The sequence below is a fragment of the Perca flavescens genome, chromosome 19 (genome assembly GCF_004354835.1).
Source record: "Perca flavescens isolate YP-PL-M2 chromosome 19, PFLA_1.0, whole genome shotgun sequence".
Classification (NCBI taxonomy): Eukaryota; Metazoa; Chordata; class Actinopteri; order Perciformes; family Percidae; genus Perca; species Perca flavescens.
Window position 1 is genome coordinate 13,179,320 of NC_041349.1, and position 26,366 is coordinate 13,205,685.

The following is a 26,366-nucleotide window of genomic DNA, read 5'->3' on the forward strand; positions in this document are numbered from 1 at the left end:
TTTTTGCCCACTTGGTTCAGTAAAAACACTAAAAGACCTCAGTATGCTTCCGGCAAAGTGCTTGTCAAACAGCTTTTATAAAACCGACAATCCGACAATCCCAACTGCCACATGTGCAGAGGTGTGAAAGTTGGAGCGTTTTTAACTTTTAATAAGCCCTCTCTTTTTTTCTATTCTTCACTCAACTATACGTCTGTCACGTTTTGGACGTACAACGACATCAAAAGCCTCCGAGGAGAGTCTCGTATAGGATCCACAGCTTCAAGACCATAAACAAACGGAGAACGCGTGGCGTTCAGGGAGGCAGTGCGAGGCTACGACAGCAGGCTCTTTGTCTCGCCTTTGAGCGGCCTTTCAGAAAAGCTATAAACACGTTTTCCTTTAGATGTGGTCGGACGACACTTTGTACGACCTGGTTTGTTTGAAGCATACTGAGGCACCTGGAACATATTCTGGAAAAAGTCCAGTCTATTATTACAGATTGGGGGTTGTTCTGGGTTCTTGGTTTTACTCAGCAAAGTTAATAAGATAGCTCAGTAAACCTGCCTCTTTAGAGGTTTATAGATCAAAACAAACAATCCTATTACTAGACGAAAAATGTTGACTTAAGAAAATTCTGCAAAATCCTGGATAATGTTGTGTTCAGGTTTGTGGCAGGACATGAACTGCATAGAAACTACACTACTGAATACATAAGGAGGTGCAGAATTATCCAATATGGATGTAAATTTGAGGGACACTGTGCTAGCATGGCTCAAAAATTAGAATATATATACACACACATATATATACACAGGTATATATGTCTATATATATATATATATATATATATATATATATACACACACACATATATATATATATACACATATATATATATATATACACACACATATATATATATATATATATATATATATATATATACACACATATATATATATATACACACATATATATACACATATATATATATACACATATATATATATACTGTATATATATATATACACATATATATATATACACATATATATATATATACACACACACACACACACACACACACACACACACACATATATATATATATATATATATATATATATATATATATATATATATATATATATATATATATATATATATATACATATATCAATTTTTTCAAAAAGTTTCTCTATCAGAAATTTGGGTTTCTTTCTACCAAATTGTCCAAAAAAAATAACGTGGATGGTTCCATACCACACGCTTCACAAGTAAAATAAATGATCAGTTCACTACTTTCATTGAATTTGGGTGTTTTATTCAATTTTATTGCATTTGAAAATAAATGTATAAAAGAACGTTGAAAAAAGAAAAAAACCATCGGAAAAAGTAACAAAAATGTCGAAAAGTGACAAAAGCGTTGAGGAAAGTGATAAAAAAATTCAAAAAAAGATGACCAAAAAACACTGAAAAAAAAAAGTTTTCATTTGAAAATTTTGACCCAGGAAAACTAAAAGTTGCATTGTCCACGGGAAACGATATTACGAATCCCGCTGTGGCCACGCCAAGACCCGCCCTTCAATAGAATTTATTGGCCAGGCGTCCATGAGAACGAAAGGTAACGTAACCCCATTTGTTCAGGTCCTATCCCCTGACCAATCGGCTATCCTAACCCTAACCACTCGAGGTCAAATGCCTAACCCCAACCAATCAAGCTGCTTTGTAGGGCGGGTCTTGGCGTGGCCATAGTGGGATTCGTAATTTTGCCCACGGGAAGCGATATTTTTTTCCCCACGGTGGCCATGCCAAGACCCGCCCTTCAATAGCTACTATTGGCCAGGCGTCCATGCTTATGCAAGGTAAGGTAACCCCATTTGTTCAGGTCCTATCCCCTGACCAATCGGCTATCCTAACCTTAACCACTCAAGGTCAAATGCCTAACCCCAAACAATCGACCACTATGGCAACGCCAAGCGGGTCTTGGCGTCACCATAGTGGGATTCGTAATTTTGCCCACGGGAAGACAACACGAGGGTTAAGTATTTAGCGAGAATGATGACATGGGAAAGTTTGTGTATTAGAATATGAAAACAAAACGTTGGATTCTTTGGGTAGGCTATTTTTAGTTTTGCTTGGCTACATACTGTAGGCCTATGCAACCGTAAAACAACCAGGAGACCCAGTTTGCTTAAATAAGATCGTATGGGTCACGATGGAACACAATCTTTTTTCTTGCTTTTTGTTGAAAAAAATAAAATTAAAAAACAAATACAACATAGGAATTCCAGCGGTGCCCTGAATCCTCTCGAGGCCCCCCGAGTTTTTCTAATTTGACTCTGCGGTGCATTGAAAACTACATAAACACACACAAAGTCTCTCACGTCTCTCATGTTTACAGCCCCTAGCCCATTCCCGTGTAAACCGCCCCCCCTCCCCCTTCTCGTCCTCCCAGTTTATGAGATAGAATTTCAATCGCCTCTCCTTTTCTGAACTCGTAAACGGTGTAATGAGTTTCATTTGCTTCGGCTACGTTGGGCTCAAACCGCCAAGTTGACCGCAGCAGTGTTCATAAAGATCACAGGGAATCCTCACACACGCACGCACGCACGCACGCACGCACGCACGCACGCACGCACGCACTCTCACTGAACACACTCACTTCTCTTCAGCATATGCCAGCTCTCACTGGTGACTCCTACATTTGGTGTGAATTTCCAGGCCATTAATTTGGAGAACATCACTTCTAAAGGAAACTGGCCGACATTTGTGGTTCCTTTTTCAAAACGCTCTCCATTAAAGCCTCTATTAACCACCCACACAGCATAAATCACTGCTTAAAAAACGCAGCAGAGACACATGACAACAACATGCTCTCCTGTCTTTTATTTCAACAAACGCCCGTGGTATGTACATCAAAACATGCCGACATTTAAAAAAAAATAAAAAATAAAAAAATCATTCTGTAAAAACAAATGCACATAAAAAAGGGAAAAACTCTCTTTTCAATCCAAAGTGTGGTGTCACTGGTCACATACGTATATTGAGAAGTAAACATGGTGGTGGAAGGCAGGTTTTTCATTTTCTTTTTCCATTATTGTGAAAACTGGAAGAAGAAAAAAAGAAACAAAGACATATCTTTACTTAAAGGTGCTCTAAGTGATGTGACGCGTTTTTTTTGTCACATACAGAAAACATCTCCTCCCTCCTTTTTTACAGTGTGTTCAGGGGACAGGCAGCTAGCGGATAGTGAGGAGATGTTTGCTGTATGTGACGGAAAAAAAAAACGCGTCACATCACTTAGAGCACCTTTAAGGTCCACTCTCTATTGTTTTCTGGAGCGGGTGAAGTTTGAAGAAGTATGGAAGATGAAAAAAAAAAAAAAAAGCTAGACTTCACTCCATGGTCAAAAGTGAACTTTTTAAAAAGCAATTTGGCCCTCGACACTGGAACTGATCAATGCAATCGGATTATTAGTACAATCCAAAACTAAAAAACAAACATGCCTGTGATGCTGCTAACATTAAGCCTTCACTTGTTTTCACACTTGTGTCAAACTCCCACAAGAACCTCAGCGTCACAAAGACCATTTGCCGATTTTGGTCAGTGTTCGGTCTGATGTGCAGCTGTGTGATGGGACTTAATGCCACGTCACAAACACTACAGCTGGGGGAGGGGGGGAGGGGGGTGAGAGGGGGGTGAGGGGGATGGAAACTAAACAAGACGGTTCTGCTTTCCAAACTTGTACAGACATGGAAACAATCAGATGCACTTTGCAGCTATTTTTAGACTTGTTTAGGCATTGTACAGAAAGAACTTTGCATTTACAAAGAAACTACAAACGATACATTTACAGACTTTTACATTTACAGAGTACTTGGGGACATTATAGCTACATTTAAAAAGGCAAATAAGAGTTTTTCTATTTTTTTTTAGCTGTTTATATTGCAGAGTGGTTTCTGACAATTTTTTCATTTTCAGAGTTCCACTTTTCACCGCTGATTCCCGAGATTTTGGTCAGCGTTTTGAGTGATTAACTGTTAGTGAGGACATGTGATGCTACAGCTGAGAATAACACAGAACATTAATACTTTCTTGACCTGCTATAGACGTATAACAAAGCGTTTGGGGGAACCTCACGGTTTCGCTTTTTTAGTCTGTTTTAGTGCTTATCTGTCCTCAGGGGGCTGAAATCACAGCAGCACCGGGGTGAACGTGAAACCGGACACCTGAGAAAATCTGTTTTTCCGTTCAGTTTGAAATATCGGCCTGATGGGATGCACACACGCGTCCACAGATACTAAAAAAAACTGGGTGCACTGACCGTAAAAAAAAAAAAAAAAAAACTTGTTGTAATTCAGTTTTACATACCCACAGTGAACTCACCACAAACTCTCTCATTCACACAAACACACATACCTCTTCCAAAAAAAAAAAAAAAAAAAAAAAAAAAAAGGATTAACAGTGAACACTGTACAGCAACCACATCACCCCCTTATTTAACCGTTTCCCCCTGGAAACACTCAGCTAATGTTTTCCAAACCCTCTCTCGCTCTTTCTCCTGCCTTCATCCCTCCCTCGATCGCTCCGTGCCTCGGGGCCGAAGGGGTCCGCTCCATATTGTCTTCATTAAAGCCGCCGAGCATCGACCTGGTTTGGAAACATGGTGTGGGTGTGTGTGTGTGTGTGTGTGTGTGTGTGTGTGTGTGTGTGTGTGTGTGTGTGTGTGTGTGTGTGTGTGTGTGTGTGTGGAGGAGGCTGAGGCTGCCGACTCCTAAACCACATTCTTTAAATTCCCTGTAAACAAGAGAAAGAAAGAGAAATGAGAGGGGTGAGGAGGGGGTACATGGGTGAACGCACACATATAAGGACACAAATACATCCGGACACACACACACACACACACACACACACACACACACACACACACACACACACACACACACACACACACACACACACACACACACACACACATAAACAGGGAGGAGGAAGAGGAGGAAGGAAGAAAAAAAGGGGTCAAAATCATGACATAAAGAGAGATATAAAAGAAGGCTAAATACACATATTAGACACCAAGAGAACCAAAGATGGAAGCAGAAATACACACGCGTACAAATGAAAATGCAAAATAACATCTGGCCGAGGTAAGCCTGGTCGCTCCCGAGGAAATACAGGCATGCAAAAAGGGAATCGATATGGAAATGACAACGCTGAGCAACACTGCAAGTTCATTTGCATGAGGACACAGATTGGTTTCCATGTCTGGCACGCACGCTCACACACACAGTTGTAACACAATAGATTCATTATAAAGTCTAGTTGCCGGTTTACTTTCTACGTTACGCTGCAAACAATGCTGCTTTGTTTGTCTATTGTTATGTTAAATTGCCTAATTGAGAAAAATACACATCACGCACGCACGCACGCACGCACGCACGCACGCACGCACGCACGCACGCACGCACGCACGCACACGCGTTCAGTTGATGAGTAATTGCCCTGACGCGGTGAGGGAGGATGTCCTGTTTGTTAGCCATTGTGGAGCTGTCAGTGGAGTCCTGTCATGTTCTGCCTGCAGTGACAACAACAGCAGCAGCAGCTTTATTGAAGAGAAACTAAATTGTTTGTAATGCTTCCATGTGTTTTTTCCTCTGCATGCTGATCGCTCGGTATCTTAGAGAAGCACAGATTTAAGAGTTCAACATCCAGAAACTCTTTGAATTGCACAAAAGAGGCTTTAGGTTGTGTTCAAACGGACTCATTTTAACGAGGCCACATTGCGTAGATGACTCCCACAGAAAACCACATCTGGCCAAAAAACGCGAACCTTTTCTTCTACCGTTGTCTGACTGGGGCTGTGATCCTCGTAATAGAATGAGGCTTTGTGTGGGGGCATTTTATAAGCCTTCAAACTCCCGGATTGCTCATCCCTCTTGAGGTTCCCGACCCACACGGCCCTGTTAAGACAGGCTCTAACACTCCTTCATCGTACACAGTGGCTGTGGTGGATCTGTGGTATATGGGAATCCGTAACAGTGAATCCATAGTTATCCTGTAATTGTTGATGTCTAGTCGGTTTTCTTCCGTCTGAACCATTTGCATTCAGACTACTATGTTGGGGACCAAGAAGCTGGTTAAACAGTGATTTGGCTCGGATTGAGTTGACTGGTGAGACACAGGGGAGGCAAGACAAAGGATCTTGGCCTACATGTGAATCCCAAAGCCAGTTTCACCAAACTCCTACAAGCCGCCACTTCACAAGATGGAGAAAGTGCATTCAAACACGAGGACGGCAAGGCAGACTGGTGGTGAGACAAAGAACTGCTTCACACCTGTGGCCAGGTTGCAGTTTTTCCATTGGTCGTCGGGTCCTTGAATGCACCACCCCGCCACTAGGAGGCGGAGGAAGGATAAAAGCTGTCCGCGTTTGTGTTTCTTTTTTTTTTCACGGTAACCCCGGTTGCTGAAAGGAGGCACTGGTCCGGGCTAGTTAGCCAGCATCACCTCGCTGGTCGAGATTTGAGCTGGGACAACTTTATATCGGTCTGATATAAAGGGGATCCGAGGAAATACTGGCCGAAGTATTCCCTCATCTGCAGCGGGTTTAATCAGCCTGAATTCAAGAAAAGGACGGCGTCCTGTTTCTTGTTTGGTCGACCTGGATTACGTCTTGTCCCCTCTGCTTCGGGACGAAACGGATCGTTAAACTCTGGCAAGAGTTTTAACTGACAAACAACGCACACAGTAAGAGGCTTACACAGTTCTGGGCAGATATTAGAACCAGTGCGTTTTTGTTTTGTTATTAATGTGCAAAGGGTTCGCTACCATGGTTGCCATTAATGTGATCTGATTTAATCATGTACTGGTCCATATGTGATTATTAATCTGTGCTGTGAATGTATAAATTGATCACTATACTCGTTGATTTATGTTGTGTTAAGTAGCTGGGTATTACTGTAATCGCTACCTGCTTAAATCACTCCTTTCAGGAGTTTAGTTACTGTCTGCGATAAAATCGTGAAAATCAGCTGTTAGTCACTGAATTAGTTATAGTGACGTTCTCCTCAGCAAAACGAAGTCTCAGTCTGTCCTAAACCACACGTTAGCCCAGACCTGAGTGGCTGAGGGGAACTGGGTCATTATCGATAACTAAAGATCAGAGTGCCTTTTTTCTTTATTCTTCTTCTCTTTCTCCTCTTACTAACACACACAAACACACACACACACACACGACACAGGCTAGCCGCGTAGCTCCCGAGCTAACGCTGCAGGCTAGCTTCACACGTGGGATCTGCTTACGTTGGTATAGAGCTAACACAGGAACTAGCTACCATACCAGCTGAGCGTGCGCGTTGCCTAGCAACCCCCGGCTTCTTCAGCCCCTGCCCGTGCACCCAGCACCACTACCGCCCTCTTGAGGCTAAATAGTTTGTGCAGCTCACAGGAGTAGCCATTTTTGGAGTTGTTTGATGTGTTAGAACTACGATCGACACCGCCCCTCCCCTTTCACTCATTCCCTCTCACACACACACAGACACAGACGTGTCCATGCTGCGTTGCTTTGTTTTGCTTTGTTTTTGGTTGTGATATTGTAAAAAGGTATATGAGTTTATTAGTGAAGGATTATTGATTAGCCACCGATAATTGTGACGTTAATAAATCTTATTATGCTTAATTAGCAGTTGCTTGTGATTATTTGTGTACTTGTTGTAATAATTGCTGGTCAATCAGGTCCGTGTTTGGATTCACCCCTTCCTTTAATTCCTTTTTAAAGGATTACCACAGAATGAGACTGTTCCACAGTTTGATTATTGGTCCCTGACTTGCAGGGTGGTGCCCCGTTTTTGATTGTTTGTCGATTTGATAAAGTTATTAATAACCATATTCATAACTTTATTAATATTGATAAAACATATTTGATAATTTGCCAATGATCAAATCTGTACCCTACGAGAATCCTACAACTACCATTCAGAGTGTCAGACACTAGCCGTTTATCACTACCGTATCGATTTATTAGCCTTTTGTAGTAATTTGCTAACTCGTTTTTTTTTTAATATAACTAGTTTTCACTCACTCTCAACGTCAACACGTAAAGGGATACGCCACCGTTTGTTGAAATAGGGCTTATCACAGTCTCCCCTAGCTGTAGATAGGTGGGCCAACGCATTGTTTTGGTGCAACACCGGCAGCGCCGCCGCTAGTTAGCTTAGCCTAGTGAATGGAATCCTATGTTGCCGGTTAGCATGTTGTGAGTAAAAGTGAGCCAACAAAAGACAAAAAAACAACCTAATTACTTGCACTGAGACAAAGAAATGCATTGGCCCACCTATCTACAGCCAGGGTAGACCGTGATAAGCCCTATTTCAACAAACGGTGGCGTATCCCTTTAATGTAAAGGTGTCACAAGTGGCTCAGGTTGGTGGAAAACTGAGCTGTGCCTTGTGCAGTCAGAAGAAGTAAAATTTTGTGGCACTAACTGACAATAAATATACTGCAATAAAACAACATCAAACTAATTAGCGATGTTCATTTCTCCTCTTAAATACAATATGGGGATGCACTTCAAAATAAAACAAATTCTCATTTCTATTTCTTCACGATAGCCGGACAACTCAGCAATATGTTCTGGTCCACCGTGGTAACTGGGGGTAACTATTTCATCTTCCTCTTATGCACGGCCCCTTGTGTTTAAAATTGGAGTGCTATTTTCAGTCTAGATGTGGCCTAATACTGTGCTTTTCACCACAATACAAAGCAGTGAATGTATTTTTGTTGAGACTGTCAAAGGTGTTAACTCAGCACAACGGTTTCTTTTTCTGGGGTTGAGATATTGCCTGGCCACATTACATTATTTGTTATAGTTTGTGCGCCACAAATTCAGGCAGTACAAAGGCAGTTATAGCTACGAGTGAGTCACATTGGCTTCTATCTTTATACAAGAGCTTTAAAAGATCACACGAGGACAACTAAGGACAAACAAGCTGCTGACCGAGTCCCTGGGGCAGCGGTTTCTCTACTGTGACGAGGGGAAAAACTCCAAAATGTCATGACGTGTGATTAAAAAACAGGAAAACTGTAGTAGAAAAGAGGAACAGCGGTCACAAGTTGACCCTCAGCAATGCTGAGTGAAAGACGGCTAACAGGATATTTTCTCAAATAAAAAATTGATAATCTCAACTTTTAATGGTTTTATTTGTTTCATAGTACAATATTCCTCCTGAATATGTTTAGGTGTTGGTCAGTTAGTTGTACGTCACCATCGGCTTTGAAAACTTGTGATGGGGACTTTTTTTTTTTTTGTATACATTTTTGTATATTTTATAGACTGAAAGAATAATAAAAAAAAATGGGAAAAAAGTCGCAGCTTCTTTCTTCCTTTTACCTTCCATCAGTTCTCTGCCTCTCTCCATCTTTCTGCTTCTTCACTTTCCAGATGTAGATGGTAAATTCTGGTAAAGTGACAGGGGGCTCTGATATTTACTACCTGCAAACCTACTGCATCTGGGGGTATTATACTGTGTGTGTGTGTGTGTGTGTGTGTGTGTGTGTGTGTGTGTGTGTGTGTGTGTGTGTGTGTTTCCTGGGTGGTATTTTTTTTAACCATGTCTCCTCGAGTTGGAATGTGTACATAGATATTCTCTGAACATGTTTCATGTATTGGGTGTATATCTGTGTTAACGTGTAACAAGAGTGTGTGTATGTGTGTCATGTGTCTGTGTGGAAGCACAGGTGTGTGTGTGTGTCTGTGTATGTGTGAGACAAGCATCTTGTCAGCACAGGGGAGAATTAACGAGCACGAGTAGCAGGATGCAAAGACACACACACACGATATACAGTCCCACAAAAAGGCTAGCAGTTTATACAATCACACACACTTCACACTGATTATACTGAACACACACACATACACAGACGAAGCAGCTCCCTGGGGAAATCACGCTACCAGAGTCTCGTAAACACAGAGTTGTGAATGCACAGTGAGACAGCTGCTGCCGCCTCTGACAATCACCTAATCAAAATCACATTTTAATTGATACACCCGCTTAACAAGGCTTAGTGTGAGTGTACGAGAGAGAAACAATGGGAAAGACTCAGTAATCCCCCCCCCAAAATAGAAAACACTAGAAAACCCCAAATCACAGTCAGCCTTATATTCAAAATGATTGTCACAATGTTTATCATTTGTTTGTTCTGTCAATATTCAGTTTATATTGGGATAATAATAAAAGTTGTTTCTGATGTGTGTGAGAGAAACATGTTGGCTTTTATTATTTCTGCAACATTAACTGACTTGGTAACAGAAGGCCTTGGTTTGATGACTTTTTCGATGTGTTAACACTGTGGCCCTAATGTCTCTCCAAAACTTAGGTCCAAAGTGAAATATCTGGACAAATGTTTTATATATTGCTATTATATTTGTTGCAGACAGCTTATTTTTTTATTACATAATGTATTGCTGGGTAGCTTGTGAATTTCACAAAGGGATCAGTCAAGTCTCATCTTTATCCATAATAACACATCATCAGTTATTTGTTAATTATATTTTGTATTTGTAATCAGAGGCTGCAAAGTAGCTGACATAAATAAGAAGATGTAGTGCAGTAGAAGTATAAAGTAGCAGATACAGAAAATACTCAAATGAAGTAAAAGTACAGTAAAAAGTACAGTACTTGAGTAAATGTACTTATTTAGTTTCCATCACTGTCTAAAGCTAATTACTAAGTAACTTCTTCACATTAGCATGGTAAATTGCCATTACGATGGTATACTAACAAACCACAAGGAGTAACATACAACAACAAAAGTAGCATCCAAACCATTAGCATTGTGTATTTAAACATACAACAAAACAGAGGTAACAAAGTACTTTACAGAAAGAAGAGACTGTGAAAGTGAGGAAGGACATGAAAGAGACAGAATTTAAGAGTGCTAACGTTAGCATGTCCTTCCTCACTTTCACATTCTCTTCTTTCTGTAAAGCACTTTGTTACCTCGGTTTTGAAAAGTTCAATATAGTGCTTGTTTGCTATGAGTTTACACATTTATTTCCATATAAGTATGTTAACAACCTTTGGCTGCCATTAAAGTACAGCTGAGCCTAAATACAATGTAGGCTAACAATGTAGAGCTAAATCTAAGTTTAATGCTAACGTTAGAATGTTAATGTACCTATGTTACCATTCAGCTCAAAGCAAAGCTAAGCCTAAGAACACCTAATTAAGTACGGCAAAGACTGATAAAAGTTAAGCCAAGTCTAAAAATAAAGAAAACTGATGAAGCTAAACACGACGTACAGTAGAGCGTTGCCTGACAAGCTAATTGCTAATGTAAACACACAGCAGATTCTACATTTTCTGCTGGTGTTAAAGAGCTTTTGTGAAGAACTTTGTTATAGATTGAAAAACAGTAACGCCTGCCTTGCATCACTTCCTGTTGGTACAAAATGGAATTTTCTCATACACCGCCAAAATAATGTTGCGGAGAGTTCATATTGTGCATGATGCTTGCCTTGTGTACAGCGTTCGTTAAACATATGGGTTTGGGACATAACACATGCTACACAAAAAAAAAAAAAAAAAAGGAAAGGATTTTGGAGATTACCACTTCTAAGATTCAAATCTTTACGGTCCATTCGTGCCAGCAGACGGAGCAGATGTGGGCACCCACACGCAAACACACACAAACATACATAAACAAGTCACACTGCCCAGTTTCTCAGGGAAACCAATGTTTATAAACAGCACTTGCAAACCCGAGAAACACGTATCCACCCCAATGATGTCATGTGGAGTGCCTAGAGGTGTGTGTGTGTGTGTGTGTGTGTGTGTGTCGCCTATTCTTATTCTGTGTTCGTGTGTGTGCATTAGTTAAGTCAGCAGACATGTGGGTCTTTCTTTAATCAAAGACAGAGACAAAAAAGAAACGCGCATTTGCTCCGATATTTAAAATTATAATACGCTCGTTGGTGGTTTAGTGTCTCCTTGTTGTGTGGAGAAGCACTTTGAGACGTTTGGTGAAAAGAAAAAAAAGACAAGTTTCTGACTTGACAGCGAGCACAAAATGGTAGAAGAGACAAGAGAGGCATAAAAGAAAAGAAGAATGAGAGGACACAAAACAGATGTGACAGGTTGAAAGCAGGACCGAAACTTCAATGAAAGAAAGAGAAAGAAGAAAAAAAAAAAGTGGGTGCAGGGAATTTAGTTTTAGATAGCGTGAGGGGAAAAAAAAACGCTGTAAAATCAATACATATTTTCAATAACTATAAATTCTGTAAATGTACACACTTAAAACTTAAAGACCGAATCAGCTCTGACTGAGCAAAGGCAGGACAGAGAACCAGAGATCTGATAGAAGAGGCAGATGGGACGCAGCAGCCAAACACACATTTCCCCACTTTCTCTCCATCTTTGTCTGCATTTAATTTCTTCTTCCCTTTTATTCTCTCCATCCATCCATCCATTCATCCAGCCGTCCCCTCCGTTGCCCCTAATAAAAGCCGTATGACTGTAAACCAGCGATACTTTCAACCCCTCCGGTTGTGATGATTTAATGCGAGCCAACAGACCAACTGAATTTCGGCAAATAAACTCCTGTTCCCCTGATTTGACGTGACCTGGACTTTTTCGAAATCAGAGAACCTTAATGCTGTTTGGATAAACTGCTACAACATCCAACAGGGTATTTGTCATTCAGCTACAGTAAGATGACCCGTTTAAATGTATGAACTTTTAGCTGCTAATTGATACCATGTCCGCTCTAATGCGGATTCAATTTGAGAAGACATATTTTCCCTTCTTTTTTTGGCTTTCCGTTCACACAGTGCCAAAGTTTCCCACTGGAAAAAAAAAAAAAGCTTTTTAAACACCAGTCCCACATTGTAGTTAAAAAAAAACTGAGCTATATTTAAAAAAAAAAATGCTGTCATATGTTTATCAGCCTTTATACCATGGTCTGGTTGAATACTTGATTCTGATTGGCTGCAGGGTGTCCATAAAAAAGTGTTATAGGACACCTACTAAAGGAGATCCGGTGAAACCGTCTGTTTACTGTTCTAAATGAATGCGCTACATTAAATCAAAAAGGAAATGTGGATTTGTTATTCCAACTCGTTCTCTGAACACCACAGGATCACACAGGCTGCAAGAAGTAAGAAGTAAGAAGTTATACTGGCCCTCTGGACTGACTAAGTTTCACAGAGAATAACCTTATCTCACATCCTGTTCAGCTCGCTCGCTGCTTCAAGCTGCGCCGCTGCAGCCGACAGTAAGGTTTCACATCGCGGATCAAATTGTTCGTAAAAGTCATTATTGTCTTGTTGTTCAACATACTGTCAAATTATTTTTACTGATTGCCAACTGTACACAATGTTATTGACTTTGGATTTGCTAGCATAGCATTAGCGTTCTGGCTCGTAGCTAAACTGAAGGGTTCTATCAGCTGAGCGGACTATAAATATCTCCGGTTGCTAAGGAAGGCAAATCGTATCTAAGGTCCTTCCTATTTCCTGGGGGAGCGAACAACGTTTGCATTGCATAAGAACCTGATGGATGGGAATGATTGTTCCAGGTATTAGTCAAACCGTCAGGCGTAACCAGTAGGGGTGTGCATTGGCACTGCCCTCACAATTTGATTACGATTCACCAGGTAACGATTCAATTCAATTCGATTCTACGATGCATTGCAATGCATCAACATTCTACTGCACACAAGGCAAATTTTTCATCAGTCATGAGCAGGTCTCAACATAAAAAAAAAATCCCTACTGGCCCCCGGGGCCAGTAGATCAGAGTTTTGCTGGCCCCTTCTACATTTTTACTGGCCCTGAAAGAAATATCATAGGTGTGATTGGCAAAGGACAAAAAAGCAGGAAAATATAAGCCGCACCTAGCATGAAGCTTCAGAAAATGGTTATAACCCACCCAGCTAGCCACTGCCACTGAATGTTGTGCCATAAGCTGTAAAGCTAGACCAGGGGTCATCAATATCCCTGAATGCCTCTGTAAATATTAATCACCAGTCAGTTTCACAGTCCAACTCTTTAAAGTCCAAACAGAGCCCGAAATGGGCCAGAATTATTTTAAGCAAACACTCCAGGGGCCGGACTTTCAAATAAAGAAAATAAAATTATATCTAATATGCATCTTCTTGTTTGATATTTTCACTTTCTTACTAAATTAATGCTATATTTTTTACATGTATTAGTGTAAGCAAACCACTAAAAACATGAAAAATCCATAATGATAACTAGATAGGCTACTTAACTAGAAAATGATCTCAGATTAGGGGGCGGTTCACTGAGGAGTGATGGTTAAAGTCTTGATTACTGAAACGTAATCCGTGTCCTGATTGGTGGAAAATGCTTACAGAAAGAAAGGCCTGTTGTCAGGTAAACATCTCACTGTCAAGAGCTTGAAGTGAAAAGTTGTGGAAAACAGCAGCTGTGATGATGAATGGACTGATAAGCAGTCAAGCATTCCTCCTGTATGCCTCATTTGAAATAAGACAATGTTGTTGCTAAATAATACAACCAGCAACATCATCAAGAATAAAGAATGCGGCGTCATTCACGTGCCTATTAAGTAGCCACATGTATTTGTTTTGGTCTTAAAATACATCCATAGGTTTACCGCTCCAGCGGAGAGGATGGTTCGTTTAGACAGCAGCTACGTTTACAAGAGTTTGTCCAAAGTTCAAGATTGGTTGCGAATTAAGATAAACACTTCGGCTACAAACTGACATTTTTCATTTTAGCTTGTTTGTAAAGTCGCGGTGGACGAGAGTGGACAGCCAGACAGAGCAGACTAAAATATCGCTTTCTGCCTGTACAACAGGTAGGTGGGTATTGATAAGTATTGACTCTGTAATCATTGAGGGTTTATTGTAGGCTACTTACAGTAGGCTAACGAGTGTAGCGTTAGTTCATCTGCGCCATCGGCGGTAAATAATCCCCGGTAACGTTTCCAGTCAGTTAGCTACATGTGCTGCGTGAAACAGCAGGGCTGCTGCTGTGTGTGCGCGCAGCGCGAGCATCGCTGTTCAGAATCCAAAATGCAACGCTTGTATCCAAATTAATTGGTTATAAATTACCTGAGGTGAAAATGTGAAATGTTAACATTCACACGCTTCGTGCCGCTCTGTATGACGTGTGCTGATGCAGCAGACAGAGCCACAGTGACTGGCCCGTGCTGGCCAGAAACTTCACAACTTTATTGTCCACTCAAGGCCAGAAAATAAACAGTGACATAATCGATTATGGCACTTTGCCGCATCGATGCTGAATCGTGCATGCCCCGCATTGCAATGCATTGCCGAATCGATTATTGTTGACACCGCTAGTAACCAGGGAAACAGAGTTATTGTTTGGATAAACTTTAGATTTCGATTGTAAAACTAATTAAAAGATATATATAAGCTAATGTTTTAAAAAATATGTTATTTGGCAAGTAAGCAGGTTAATGTCCTTCAAGGTGTCCATTGTCAGATATCAATGGACTTCGGTGCAAGTTGGACGGTTCACGCCTCGCCGTCAACCATTAATACCTGACAATGGACACCTCGTCGGGCATTAACCCTTACTTCATAGACGTGGATAATCAATTCTGATTCCAATTCCAAATTTTCCTTTTGATTCCGGTTCTTATTGATTCTTGATTCCGATTCTTTTTGGGGTGGGGTTGAAACGGGTCACACATTTTATTTTGATTCAACAGTTTTACCAGGCTTTTTCAAAGCCACACTTTAGAGCGTCACTTACTATGCTCCATGGCTGCAACACAACAGGCGCCTGGAGATTACGGTGGCCTCTACGGAAACCAAAACCTTCGCCTGTTAAATTTGGAACCGATGATCGGATTCAAAACCAAACGATTCCAATAAATAAATAAAAAAAAACGATACCATTGAAATCGTAATATTTTGAAAATCTTCCAAATTGGACTTGGACTTCCACTTATTATTTGTTTCAGTGCAGCGGAAATGTTTGATAATTTCATAATAGTTTCAAGCGTGATATACCGTATACTGCCATTGTCTATCACAACGAAAACGCCATGCTTTTTAGAACAGCTGGTCAGCTTAGTGGAGGGAAAGTTATAAATGATTAAGACCAAGTAGGCACTGGAACATGAGATCAATTAAAAAAGGCAACACTAAATTAATGATTGTGTTTACAGGTGGCACACACTTTGCTACATTTCATTTTGTGCGCTACATACAAGCATAAAGGCGGGTTCAGAATTAATGCAACGCTTATGTCTGCCTTGCAGTATTCACATGAATTTGACCGAGTTGATTTAAGCAAAGCACTTGATTTCCAGCTGATAAAGAAGCAGGGTGTGGCTGGAAGAAAAAAAAGTGCTGAGTCAAAATTTCCTGGCAGGAAAAAAAAAAATTTCACTGGAGACCTAAAACAATCCCTTAAAGTCAGTTTATGCTTTTGTAGTTTGGAGGAAGCAAAATTGAACTCAACCTTTCAGTTCTTCCAAGATGATTCAGAATAAAACGAAAAATAGAGCTTACATTTTTCAACATAAAACATTGTGTTGTGACCAGATTTTAAGCCATATTTAATCCAGTCACACTCTCCCAGACACACAGAATGCTGTGTCAAATTTAACATTTGACTGACAAAGGGAAAGGAAGGAGGATTTCCTGTTGCTCTGCGGTTAACACTTCCACACACCAGATCTTCAACATTTTTGTGACATCGAAGTGATCAAATTCGAAACTCAGAAACTCGGCTCTGTACAGCGTAACGTTGGGGCGATGAATTCGACTTGTAGACATACTCCTTGCTTGTTCCTGACCTCACGCTCCTTACAATAATTCTCCCGCCGCTCAACTTTTCGCCTAAGTTTCACCCTGCCGGAGGATCTCTCCTGGGTTCTGCGGACCGTCAACGCTGAGATCAAAAGGCCCGGCTTTAGGCTTAACCACACAGCTACACATACACCCTCAGATTAATATACAAACACACATATAAAAGGAAGATATAGAAAGATGCAAAAAAAGAAGAAATACCACAAGACGCAGACTGACTGAGGTTGTGGGTAAAAGAGCAGGGTCAGTGGTGTATTAACACACACACACACACACACACACACACACACACACACACACACACACACAAAAGGATGTTAAGAGCCACAGGGAGGAAAACAAAGAGAAGAACAAGTCATACTTTCATCCCACACAGAGACATATAGAAACAAGAACAGAAACATGAAACCAGACATGAAAAGAGCCGTGCAGAGGCAAAAGGGCTTTAGGTGAGCGAGGGTTCAGGAAGACACACACACCCACACTTATTTACCCTCCACACCCACACAAACAGACACACCTGTGCTTCCACACACACACCCACACCCACACCCACACACACACCTTTGATGGTGCTGATGACCTGGTCCAGGTGTTTGGCATCGTTGCGGTCTGGTCGACAGCTTGGGCTTATCTCCAGCGAGTAGTCCGGTCCATACTCTGTAAAAAACTAGACATCACAACACAACAATCATTATGACAGCTTCTGGGTTTATGGATTTCAAAACTCTATTTGACTCTTTTTCGTATTCACAGTTGTACTTTCATCCCTGACATCTGCACACAGACACTGCAGCAGAGCGCCAAAGTACACTTTCTCCTCTTTGTCTCGGTTTTAAAGAATGCAGCTGCTTTCCTGGAACATTTCGGGCTCTGTTTGGACTTTAAAGAGTTGGACTGTGAAACTGACTGGTGATTAATATTTACACAGGCATTCAGGGATAATTCCATTAAAGGTCCCATATTTTAAAAAGTGAGATTTTTATATATATTATAAAGCAGGTCAAGGACAGGTTATATAAATACCGTGAAAGAATCAATCCACAGAGAAATGCACACAGCCCGTATTCAGAAACTGTGCCTTTAAACGAGCCGTCAGGACTTCTGTACGGTTGTGATGTCACAACTAGAAAGTGCCGCTACAGTGCCATTACAGACAGTCCCCGGCAGCAATGACGATGCAGACATGCAGAGAGAGCGCATGTGGAAAACCCAGAAACGCTGACCAATCAGAGCAGACTGGGCTTTTTATTAACGCGAACGTCATTAGTTTGGCAGGTATTTGGTCATTAACAGTATGACAATCATGCTAATGAATACAATTATTTTTTCAGCAGATGTCTTTGTTACAACATGATGGAGCTAGCAAAGCAGTTTTGTTTTAATATGTGCAGGTGGGATTTATTCAGTTTGGGAAATGCCACGGTCTCTACAAAGCTATAGCTCAAATTGGCTGGCTGACTAAACAGGGAGGGACTAGAAATCCTGTCTGTTATTTTTTTTTGTATTTCAAGAGCGAATTGCTCCACAATATGAATACGGATTGATTATCACTTATTTTGTTGGTAACTGTTGTTGTATAATCACAATATTACACTTGAGGAGGCCTACACTGCAGTGATGCACCTTTCGGACTTCAAAATTAAACCCTCTCATGTAATATGGCTTAAACAAACGTCTACGTTAAACGCTGATGCAGTTTTAAATGTTTTATGATTTCAGAAAGGAGGAGGTTAACCAATAATTTATATTAATCCTAATTTTTGTTGTCAAATTTCATATCCATAAATGCAGCTACCGAAATTAAGATTAAAAAGATTTAGTCTATAATAAAATATTGATTAACCTCCTCTTATTTAAATTTTAGATATCAGATCCACTTCTAATGGGAGGCATGAAAACCTTTTTATTGTGGCCTACTCTTCTGTGGTCTCATATGTTATAATTGTAAAAGTGTATTCATTTTAGTATTATGTGGGTGGTTTAATTGTTGAGCTATATTTTTTCACTTGGCATTAGGGCTGTGATGATAACCGCATCACTGCAATACCGGCGGTGACGTGCCACTACCGCGGTGATGACATCACTACCGCCATCACCGCATTTTCTTTTTTTGTTTTTGTACTTTTTGCTGCCGAAGGTTACAGGAGAACACGTCGTGTGATATTAAATATTATGAAAGCAACAATCATTGTTTAGTTATCCTCATCGACAGTGTAGGAGCCACATAAGTGTATGTTGTTTATGGTCTCATTTATATTATTTATTGATTATTGTGTTGTGCACTTGTATTGTAGGTGGTGGGCATTTTCATCGCGGTTTGAGCGGAAGTTATAACATATTTGTTTGCTTCACCTGATCACCTGGTGAGCCTGGGAGCGAACACTTTCTGTTGACCAATGTTGCGGCTGTAAGCGGTCCAACATAGTGTTGCCACGAGGGACTAAACACAGACATGCATAAACACACTGACGCACTCAAGGATTATATTGCAAGGATTTATTCCGCCACACTAACACGCAAATTTCGACTCACAAAGTAACTTTACATTTGGTAACTGCAGTGCTAGTTGTATTTTACGTGTGGAGGAATAAATCATTGCAATACAATTGTGAGCGCGTCACAGTGTGTTTAGTATCTCTCGGTGTACTTTGTTGTATTCTCTCCTATTTGAAGAAGTTATGGAGAGAGAAAAAAACTTGTCTTATTGATTTTTATTTGATGATGATGATTATTATTATTATTATTATTATTATTATTATTATTATTATTACTACTACTACTACTACTACTACTACTACTACTACTACTACTACTACTACTACTACTACTACAGGTAACGTTTAATATAATACACAGTTGGGAAGGCAAAGACGTTTCTCTGTTCTCAGCAGAGGTGGACATTACCGCTGCAGTGTTTACCATTGCACTTTAGCCTAGCAGCTAGCGGAGTTTCCTTCTGTTTATAGATTAATCCTGACAAAACTGCACGGTTAAATTTCAGCCTGCATGCACGTTTTGTAGCCTAAACAGAGCAGCTCATGTTGGTAGTGAGAGCAACAAGTTAGCGGAGTGACGAGTTGCCCTCTCTGCTCTCTGTCTGCACTCGCCATTGTTGCTGAAATGGAAACACTGCAATCTTTTTATAGTCTATGACTGAAACATATGTTGTATGGTTTAAGCTGATGCTTTTTCGGGGGTAGCGCTATTCACTCTACTGGCAGTATTGACAACAGATAAAGCCGCCGTGTCTTGAGAAGCTTGTCGTTTTATTGTTCAAGTTTAACTCACTTTACATCATCTTTGTTATCTCTTTTAACTCTCACTTTTATTCACAGCTGCACTCGTACACTACTCTCCGTTACCGCTCGCTCTCCTTGCGTGACCACACGAGCAATGACATCACTCACTTAAGGCACCCTGCTATTCTTGCTCTAACTTACGCTACTCTCTTAAGGGGGTTGCGGTTAACCGCCATACCGCGTGATACGTTGCTTCTTCACCGCGGTAAGAAAAAAACTATACCGTCACAGCCCTACTTGGCATACGTTTTTATGTTACGCTTGTCCTTTTTTTTGTTTTACGGTTATGAATTTGCAAATAAAGCATTAATAAAAAAAAAGTAAAGTCATCGCAGGTTTCATCAAATAAACAACAAACGTTAACATCAGGGAGACAACATTAACATCCACAAATCTGCCAACTAAAGGCTATGTATGGCTAGAGTTTATTTAACCCTCATGTTGTCCTACAAACTTTAGAAAAAGTGCCAAATAAAAAAGTCGAAACATTGAAAAAGTCGGGGAAAAGCCATAAAAATTTTGGAAAAAAAAGTGCCCAAAACATAAAAAAAAAAAAAAAAAAAAAAAAAACGTTGAAAAAAGCTACTTAAACACCAAAAGGTTTTTTTCATGGTGGACAGGAAGACAACACAAGAGTTAAGAGTTTAAACGGCGTTCAATTAATTGCATATATAGTATATATACTGATATAAAACAAAAATTTAAAACGGGTCAATTTGACCCTAAGTCAACACAAGGGTTAACCGTGACTTCATTTAGAAAATAATTTGCGATTTCGTATTCTGAACTTCTGAATTTACCGTTGGACACGCTCAGGTATGAAACGGGAGGCATGAGATGGGAGGTCTCCAGGCTGCAGCCATACACTCTTGGAACTCTCCCTCAAAACCACAAATGTGAACCTCATGGTGGCGCAAGAGGAAAAGTCAAGGGCTTCACCAAAGTCATTGGGATTCATCCTTCAAATTTCATGGTAATCTGTCCGATATTTGTCGTGATATTTCTGTCTGGATGAAAGTCGTGGACCAACAATACCTAGAACCAGGCCACTCGTGTGGCAAAAAAAAACTAAACACATCAGAGCTTTCAGATGGACACATGTTCTTTATATATTTTCTGGGGGAGTGTGGTGTCTAGGAGTTGCATTTACACAAACAAATGACCCAGTCTATTCTGGTTTATGGACAGAAAGAAAATGTACCGTAATGCAGAACACAGAAGAGGAACCACAAATCAGTCAAACTTCCACTGGACAGCCTTGGCCTCACCAACATGAACAAAAAAAAAACCCTGCCTGAGATGATTTCAGCACATACCAAAGGCTCCTGGCATTTCATGCAGAGTCGGACCAATTCCATGAAACAAAACCAGCCAATATTTAAAAAAAAGAAAAAGAAAAGAAAAACAGGTGGAAATCCAGAGAGTGGGTTCAACTAGAAGTTAAAACCAGAGCACCTCAGTTGAAAAAACATATTTTCAGGGAATTTGTTGGGCCGTGACTCTGTGCCATGAGAGCAAAACATACTTGGAGGCCAGGTCTGACCACAAGTGCGTCAGTCCATTCGCAGTGACTGTGAATGCCTTGGACTCTGAAGAATCAGTAGAACACACCGAGCAAGTCATCGTGAATGAGGTCTGAAACTAAAGAACCATATTCCTCCGAACATACTACATACATAAAAAAAATCTGTTCTGAAATTATAGTCAAACGTTCATTCTAAAAGGCTGGGGCTAGCAGACCGTAGATCAATTTTCGGTCTTTTGACTAATCAATTCATTGTTTCACAACTAAATGTTATATTGATATTTTCTGACTCAAAGTGATGACAGTACGCACTTCCCGAAATGTGAGACTGCTCCTTTAAGTCGGCGAAGTGATTCTGCAAACATCCCGTAATGATTTGTGCCCTAATGCCACAGCCATTTTAAAGACAGGAATATCTTGTATTGGATTGAAACTCTTTAGTGGATTAGATGGATGTCATTAGAGAAGACTTCAGAAAGCCTGTTAGCAAAACACGCGCGCGCACGCACACACACCTGAGCCAACATGCAGGAGTATATTTTGGTGTACTTGAAAGACAAAGACTACTCTGTCTTTGTTTAATAGCCCTGTGTGTGTCTGTAGTCCAAGGATATTTTCTTGTGAGAGTATATGCTAGCAAATATCCAAGAGGTCTTTGTGTGTCTTTGTGTGTGTGTGTGTGTGTGTGTGTGTGTGTCTCTGTTTCCAATTAGCTCCGATGAGTTTCTGTGTCTTACCTCCGGTCTCAACAGAGCTCAACATGAGAGTTACTTAGCAAACATGCACACCCGCTATGTATTCCCATGAACCCAGTGCTCTGTCCCCTGCTGTCCAGCAACACAGCCACAGACACACAGACACACAGACACACACACACACAGACACACACACACACACACACACACACACACACACACACACACACACACACACACACACACACACACACACACACACACACACACACACACACACACACACACACACACACACACACACACTCCTGCTGCTTGCTTGTTTGGACGACCATGGAAAGAAAGCGAGAGAGGAAACGAGAAAGAGAGAGGTGCAGACACTCCTAAGAGTACTATTTTTCTATAATATTTCTATAATATTAGTTTAATATTCCTAGTACTTTTCAGACTACAGGGATCGGTAGAATGAAAGAAAAAAAACGATGCTGAATAAAGTAAATGATAAAAGAGAGACTTTAGTGCACGATCCAGTGACGCAGCGTATCTACGTCACCTGGACAGGGTCAAGAGACAGAAACTAGCCGCTGTCTGGCTCCAGTGTCTCAGGCAGAAACACACCGAGAGATAAATAGTGGAAGGTCTCCGATTATTTACCATGGCCCTTAACATGGACCCTCTGCCCATCACTCACTGTTCCTTTGAGCTTGTTTGGATGAGAAACAGTGGCCTTGATGCAGAGAACGCTGTGTATGTGTAAATCTAAACGTCTTTAAGTGTTTTGAAGCTTTTTTTTTTAAAGCAGATAAAATAAAGTTTTATAAATATGTTTTGCGTGTACGTTGTATGAAAGATTATTATGGATTTTTTGCCAAACAACGCAACAAGAAAAAAAACTAAAACAAGTGCCTACCACAGGTCTAATGCGGAAATGTTGCATATACCTTTAAGAAACTGTACTGGTATTAATGGTACTATAGTAACAAGTTGTGATCACAGTTTTGGATAGGTGTTAGTAGGTAGTATATTAAATAGTACATTAATAGTGTAACTATTGAGGTAGTTGTAGTCTAGTGGCAGTAATAGTCATCAACTTTGAGGGAGCAGCCCAAAGTGATTGTAATAGTATTAGCTACTGTAGTACCAGTAGTAGTGATGGTATTTGTAGTAATATGTATCTATCCATACTTGATGTTAAGTACAAGTATGTACTATTATGTATGTATTATTGTGTATGTGTCCAAGCCCAAGTGTGAGTGGAAAGACATAACATGCACGTGTATGTAAAAAAGTTTGAGTGTGTGTTCATACGTTGCACAAGCCCATCTGTTGACAGCAGAGTGTGTGTGTGTGTGTGTGTGTGTGTGTGTGTGTGTGTGTGTGTGTGTGTGTGTTTGTTTTTGCAGCGATCAGCAGGATCTCCAGCTCTGAAGGATGCCGAGCTGCACAGCGGAGAGGAAAAAGTCTCAGAAAACAAATGGACTGTGGCTGCTATCAAGCTGCTATCTAACAAATGTTTTCACCAAGGGAAGAAAACGGCCCGATGCCCGAGTCAGTCACATAGCGCACGTACACCTCCCTCTCTCTCTGCATCTGGACTCTCTCCCATCCTCCCTACCCTGCGTCTTCAACAATCCATCTTTTATAGATTTGTCTGTCAGTTTTCCTTTTAAGGCAACAAATACTATTTGTATGTTTAAAAAAAAAAGAAAATCCCCCCAAAAAAAATCAGGAAAGCCAAAAGGAGTCAAGCCCAAATGAGCCGGTGAACAAGATTTGCACCATTATGTGTAAAACTTGAATTTTCCATTTGTCTCTAATCTATTAATCCTAAAAGCAGATAAGTGTAAGATCCTGCTCATGCAAAGAACATGCAACTAGTGAAGCCCTCATTTGCATTTTTCTAAAACACAAACATTTGATGTAATCATGCAAATGCATTAAATTAGTGAACATATAGTAAAACAAACATTGTATGTACAACTGTGATCCAGTTAGAAAAGTTAATATGGTATTATGTGCGAATGTATGGTAAAATGGTTTTACGGTCTCCTATGGCTGACCTCAGTTATAACGGTTAATAAAAAAGGAAGAAAACAATTGCAAAAGAATTAAAGGAATTCAATTGGGGAAAAAAACTCTAAAAATGAAGATAACAATGTGAATAATGATCCTGTCTTCTAAGATCAAGCCCGTCCATGATCTTGAAAGACAAACAGACGTTTAAGACAACTGCAACACAGACACGACTCCCTAAAGGGAAACGAGACCGGAAACGGACTCTTCCAGCTCATTGTTGGTACATCCCAACATTCACCAAACACTTTCCCCGCCATGATTCAGTCAAATAATCTACAGCAGCAAGACATTCGATTAACGAAAATCAATAACACATATTTGAATATTGGCAAAATGCTCTCGGTCCACACAAACACACACAGTCTCCTGCTGCTTGCACGCACACACTAGAGCTGTGCAATTAATCAAAATGTAATCGTGATTATGATTTTGGCTCCCAATGATCACAAAAACAATAAAAGATTATTAAAAAAAAACAATTATTTAGCTCATTACATTTTGCAAGTAAACTCTTACTTTCTCTTGTGCTCTGAATTAAAAAATAAAGTTTAAATAGGAAAAGTATTAAGGCAAATTTCACAGTTGTGTTTTTTTTACTGTTGATTTATTTAACTTTTTCCACTGTTTTTTAAGTTCAATAATTGCAACATCTTTCCAGAAGTCAACGAGTAATTGTGTTAAATTATCGTGATTTCAATATTGACCGAAATAAGCGTGATTATATTTTTTGCCATAATCAAGGAGCCCTAGCGCCCGCACACGCACACGCACACGCACACGCACACGCACACACCTCCCCTCCCCTCCCCTCTCCTCCCCTCCCCGGTGATGTTTCCGGTGATTGAGCCTGTGACTCTGGGAGCAAACACATCCCTGACGGCAGCGAGGGGCAGGACAGGAAGTGGCTGCAGACAGGGAAAGATGAAGTAGGAAGTAAAGAGGCGGGACGCTTCCCCGCTGCCAATCTGGGACCAGAGACGTCCTCCCTTCCTGTGTGGCTCTGAGACAGACACACATTTGTAATTACTTCTGTTGCTGGACAAACGCGGATACATTTATGGTGCAGCGGACCAGTTAGCGTATCCCACCAATTCCCAGCAGTTCTTTAAATGTCTATGATCATCACTATTACATTTAAAAAACCTAAAAGTCAAGTTTTGCCCAAATAATGTAGACAAACTCTGGATGTGAGAATCTGCATATCAAGCAAATCCAGGTGCCAGTTTCCGTTTGAGACTTTTTTTTTTTTGCATACACAATATGTGCTTCGTGGGCATGCAGTGGAGACAGGAAAGAGAAGAGCGACAGAAAGCGGGGCAAAATGTGACAAAAGGATTTGAGCTGGATTCACACCAGCAACATTGTGAGTTTGTGGTATGCGTGTTAGCCCGCTGAGGCAGCCGCAGGAAGTTTGGATCTGTGGTTTGTTTTTATCAGAGCAGCGCGGCTGGGAGGAAATCAGCTGCTGGGAAATTACCGAAAATGTTTTAGAGAAGAGGAGGGGTCTGGGGTTGATAAAGTGAGTCACACGGACAGCTCTAACTGTTTACCAAAACTCTTCTCTATAGGGATAGGGATCTATAGGGAGGCACCGATTGTGAAATTCTGGGCTGATACCAATTTAAAACAACAATTTGTCTGATAGCCGATGTTGATTTTTGTTTTTTACCTCGCAGAACATGGGAGTTGATTTTCTACCACTGCCTTGGTTGGTTAGTTTGGTGTCTGAAGCCGGTTAGGAACCAAAAAAAACGAACAAACAAAGTCACACAATTAAACTCATCGATCGAGCATCAGTCTCTGTACTCCTGCCTGCTTCTCCTAACTGGGGGCTGCTGTAGCTAATACACTATATGGATAAGTTCCTCATACAACTCCACTTCACAAAATCCAAACTATCCCTTGAACATTCCCAGATTCCCTGTGCTGTCAACTGCGATTGAATTTAAAAAAAAAAAA

General features: G+C 40.5%; 1 protein-coding gene across 1 annotated transcript in view; it reads right to left on the reverse strand.

Moving 5' to 3' along the window:
- Window positions 1-4,707: 4,707 nt before the first annotated feature.
- Window positions 4,708-26,366, reverse strand: part of hdac8 (histone deacetylase 8) — a 33,781-nt gene continuing 12,122 nt past the window's right edge. The window contains exons 10-11 of the mRNA XM_028564372.1: window positions 17,374-17,479; window positions 4,708-4,782 (exon numbers count right to left, since the gene is read on the reverse strand). Of these exons, the coding sequence (XP_028420173.1) occupies window positions 4,760-4,782; window positions 17,374-17,479 (129 nt within the window). The 3' untranslated portion in view covers window positions 4,708-4,759. The remainder of the gene's footprint in view (window positions 4,783-17,373; window positions 17,480-26,366) is intronic.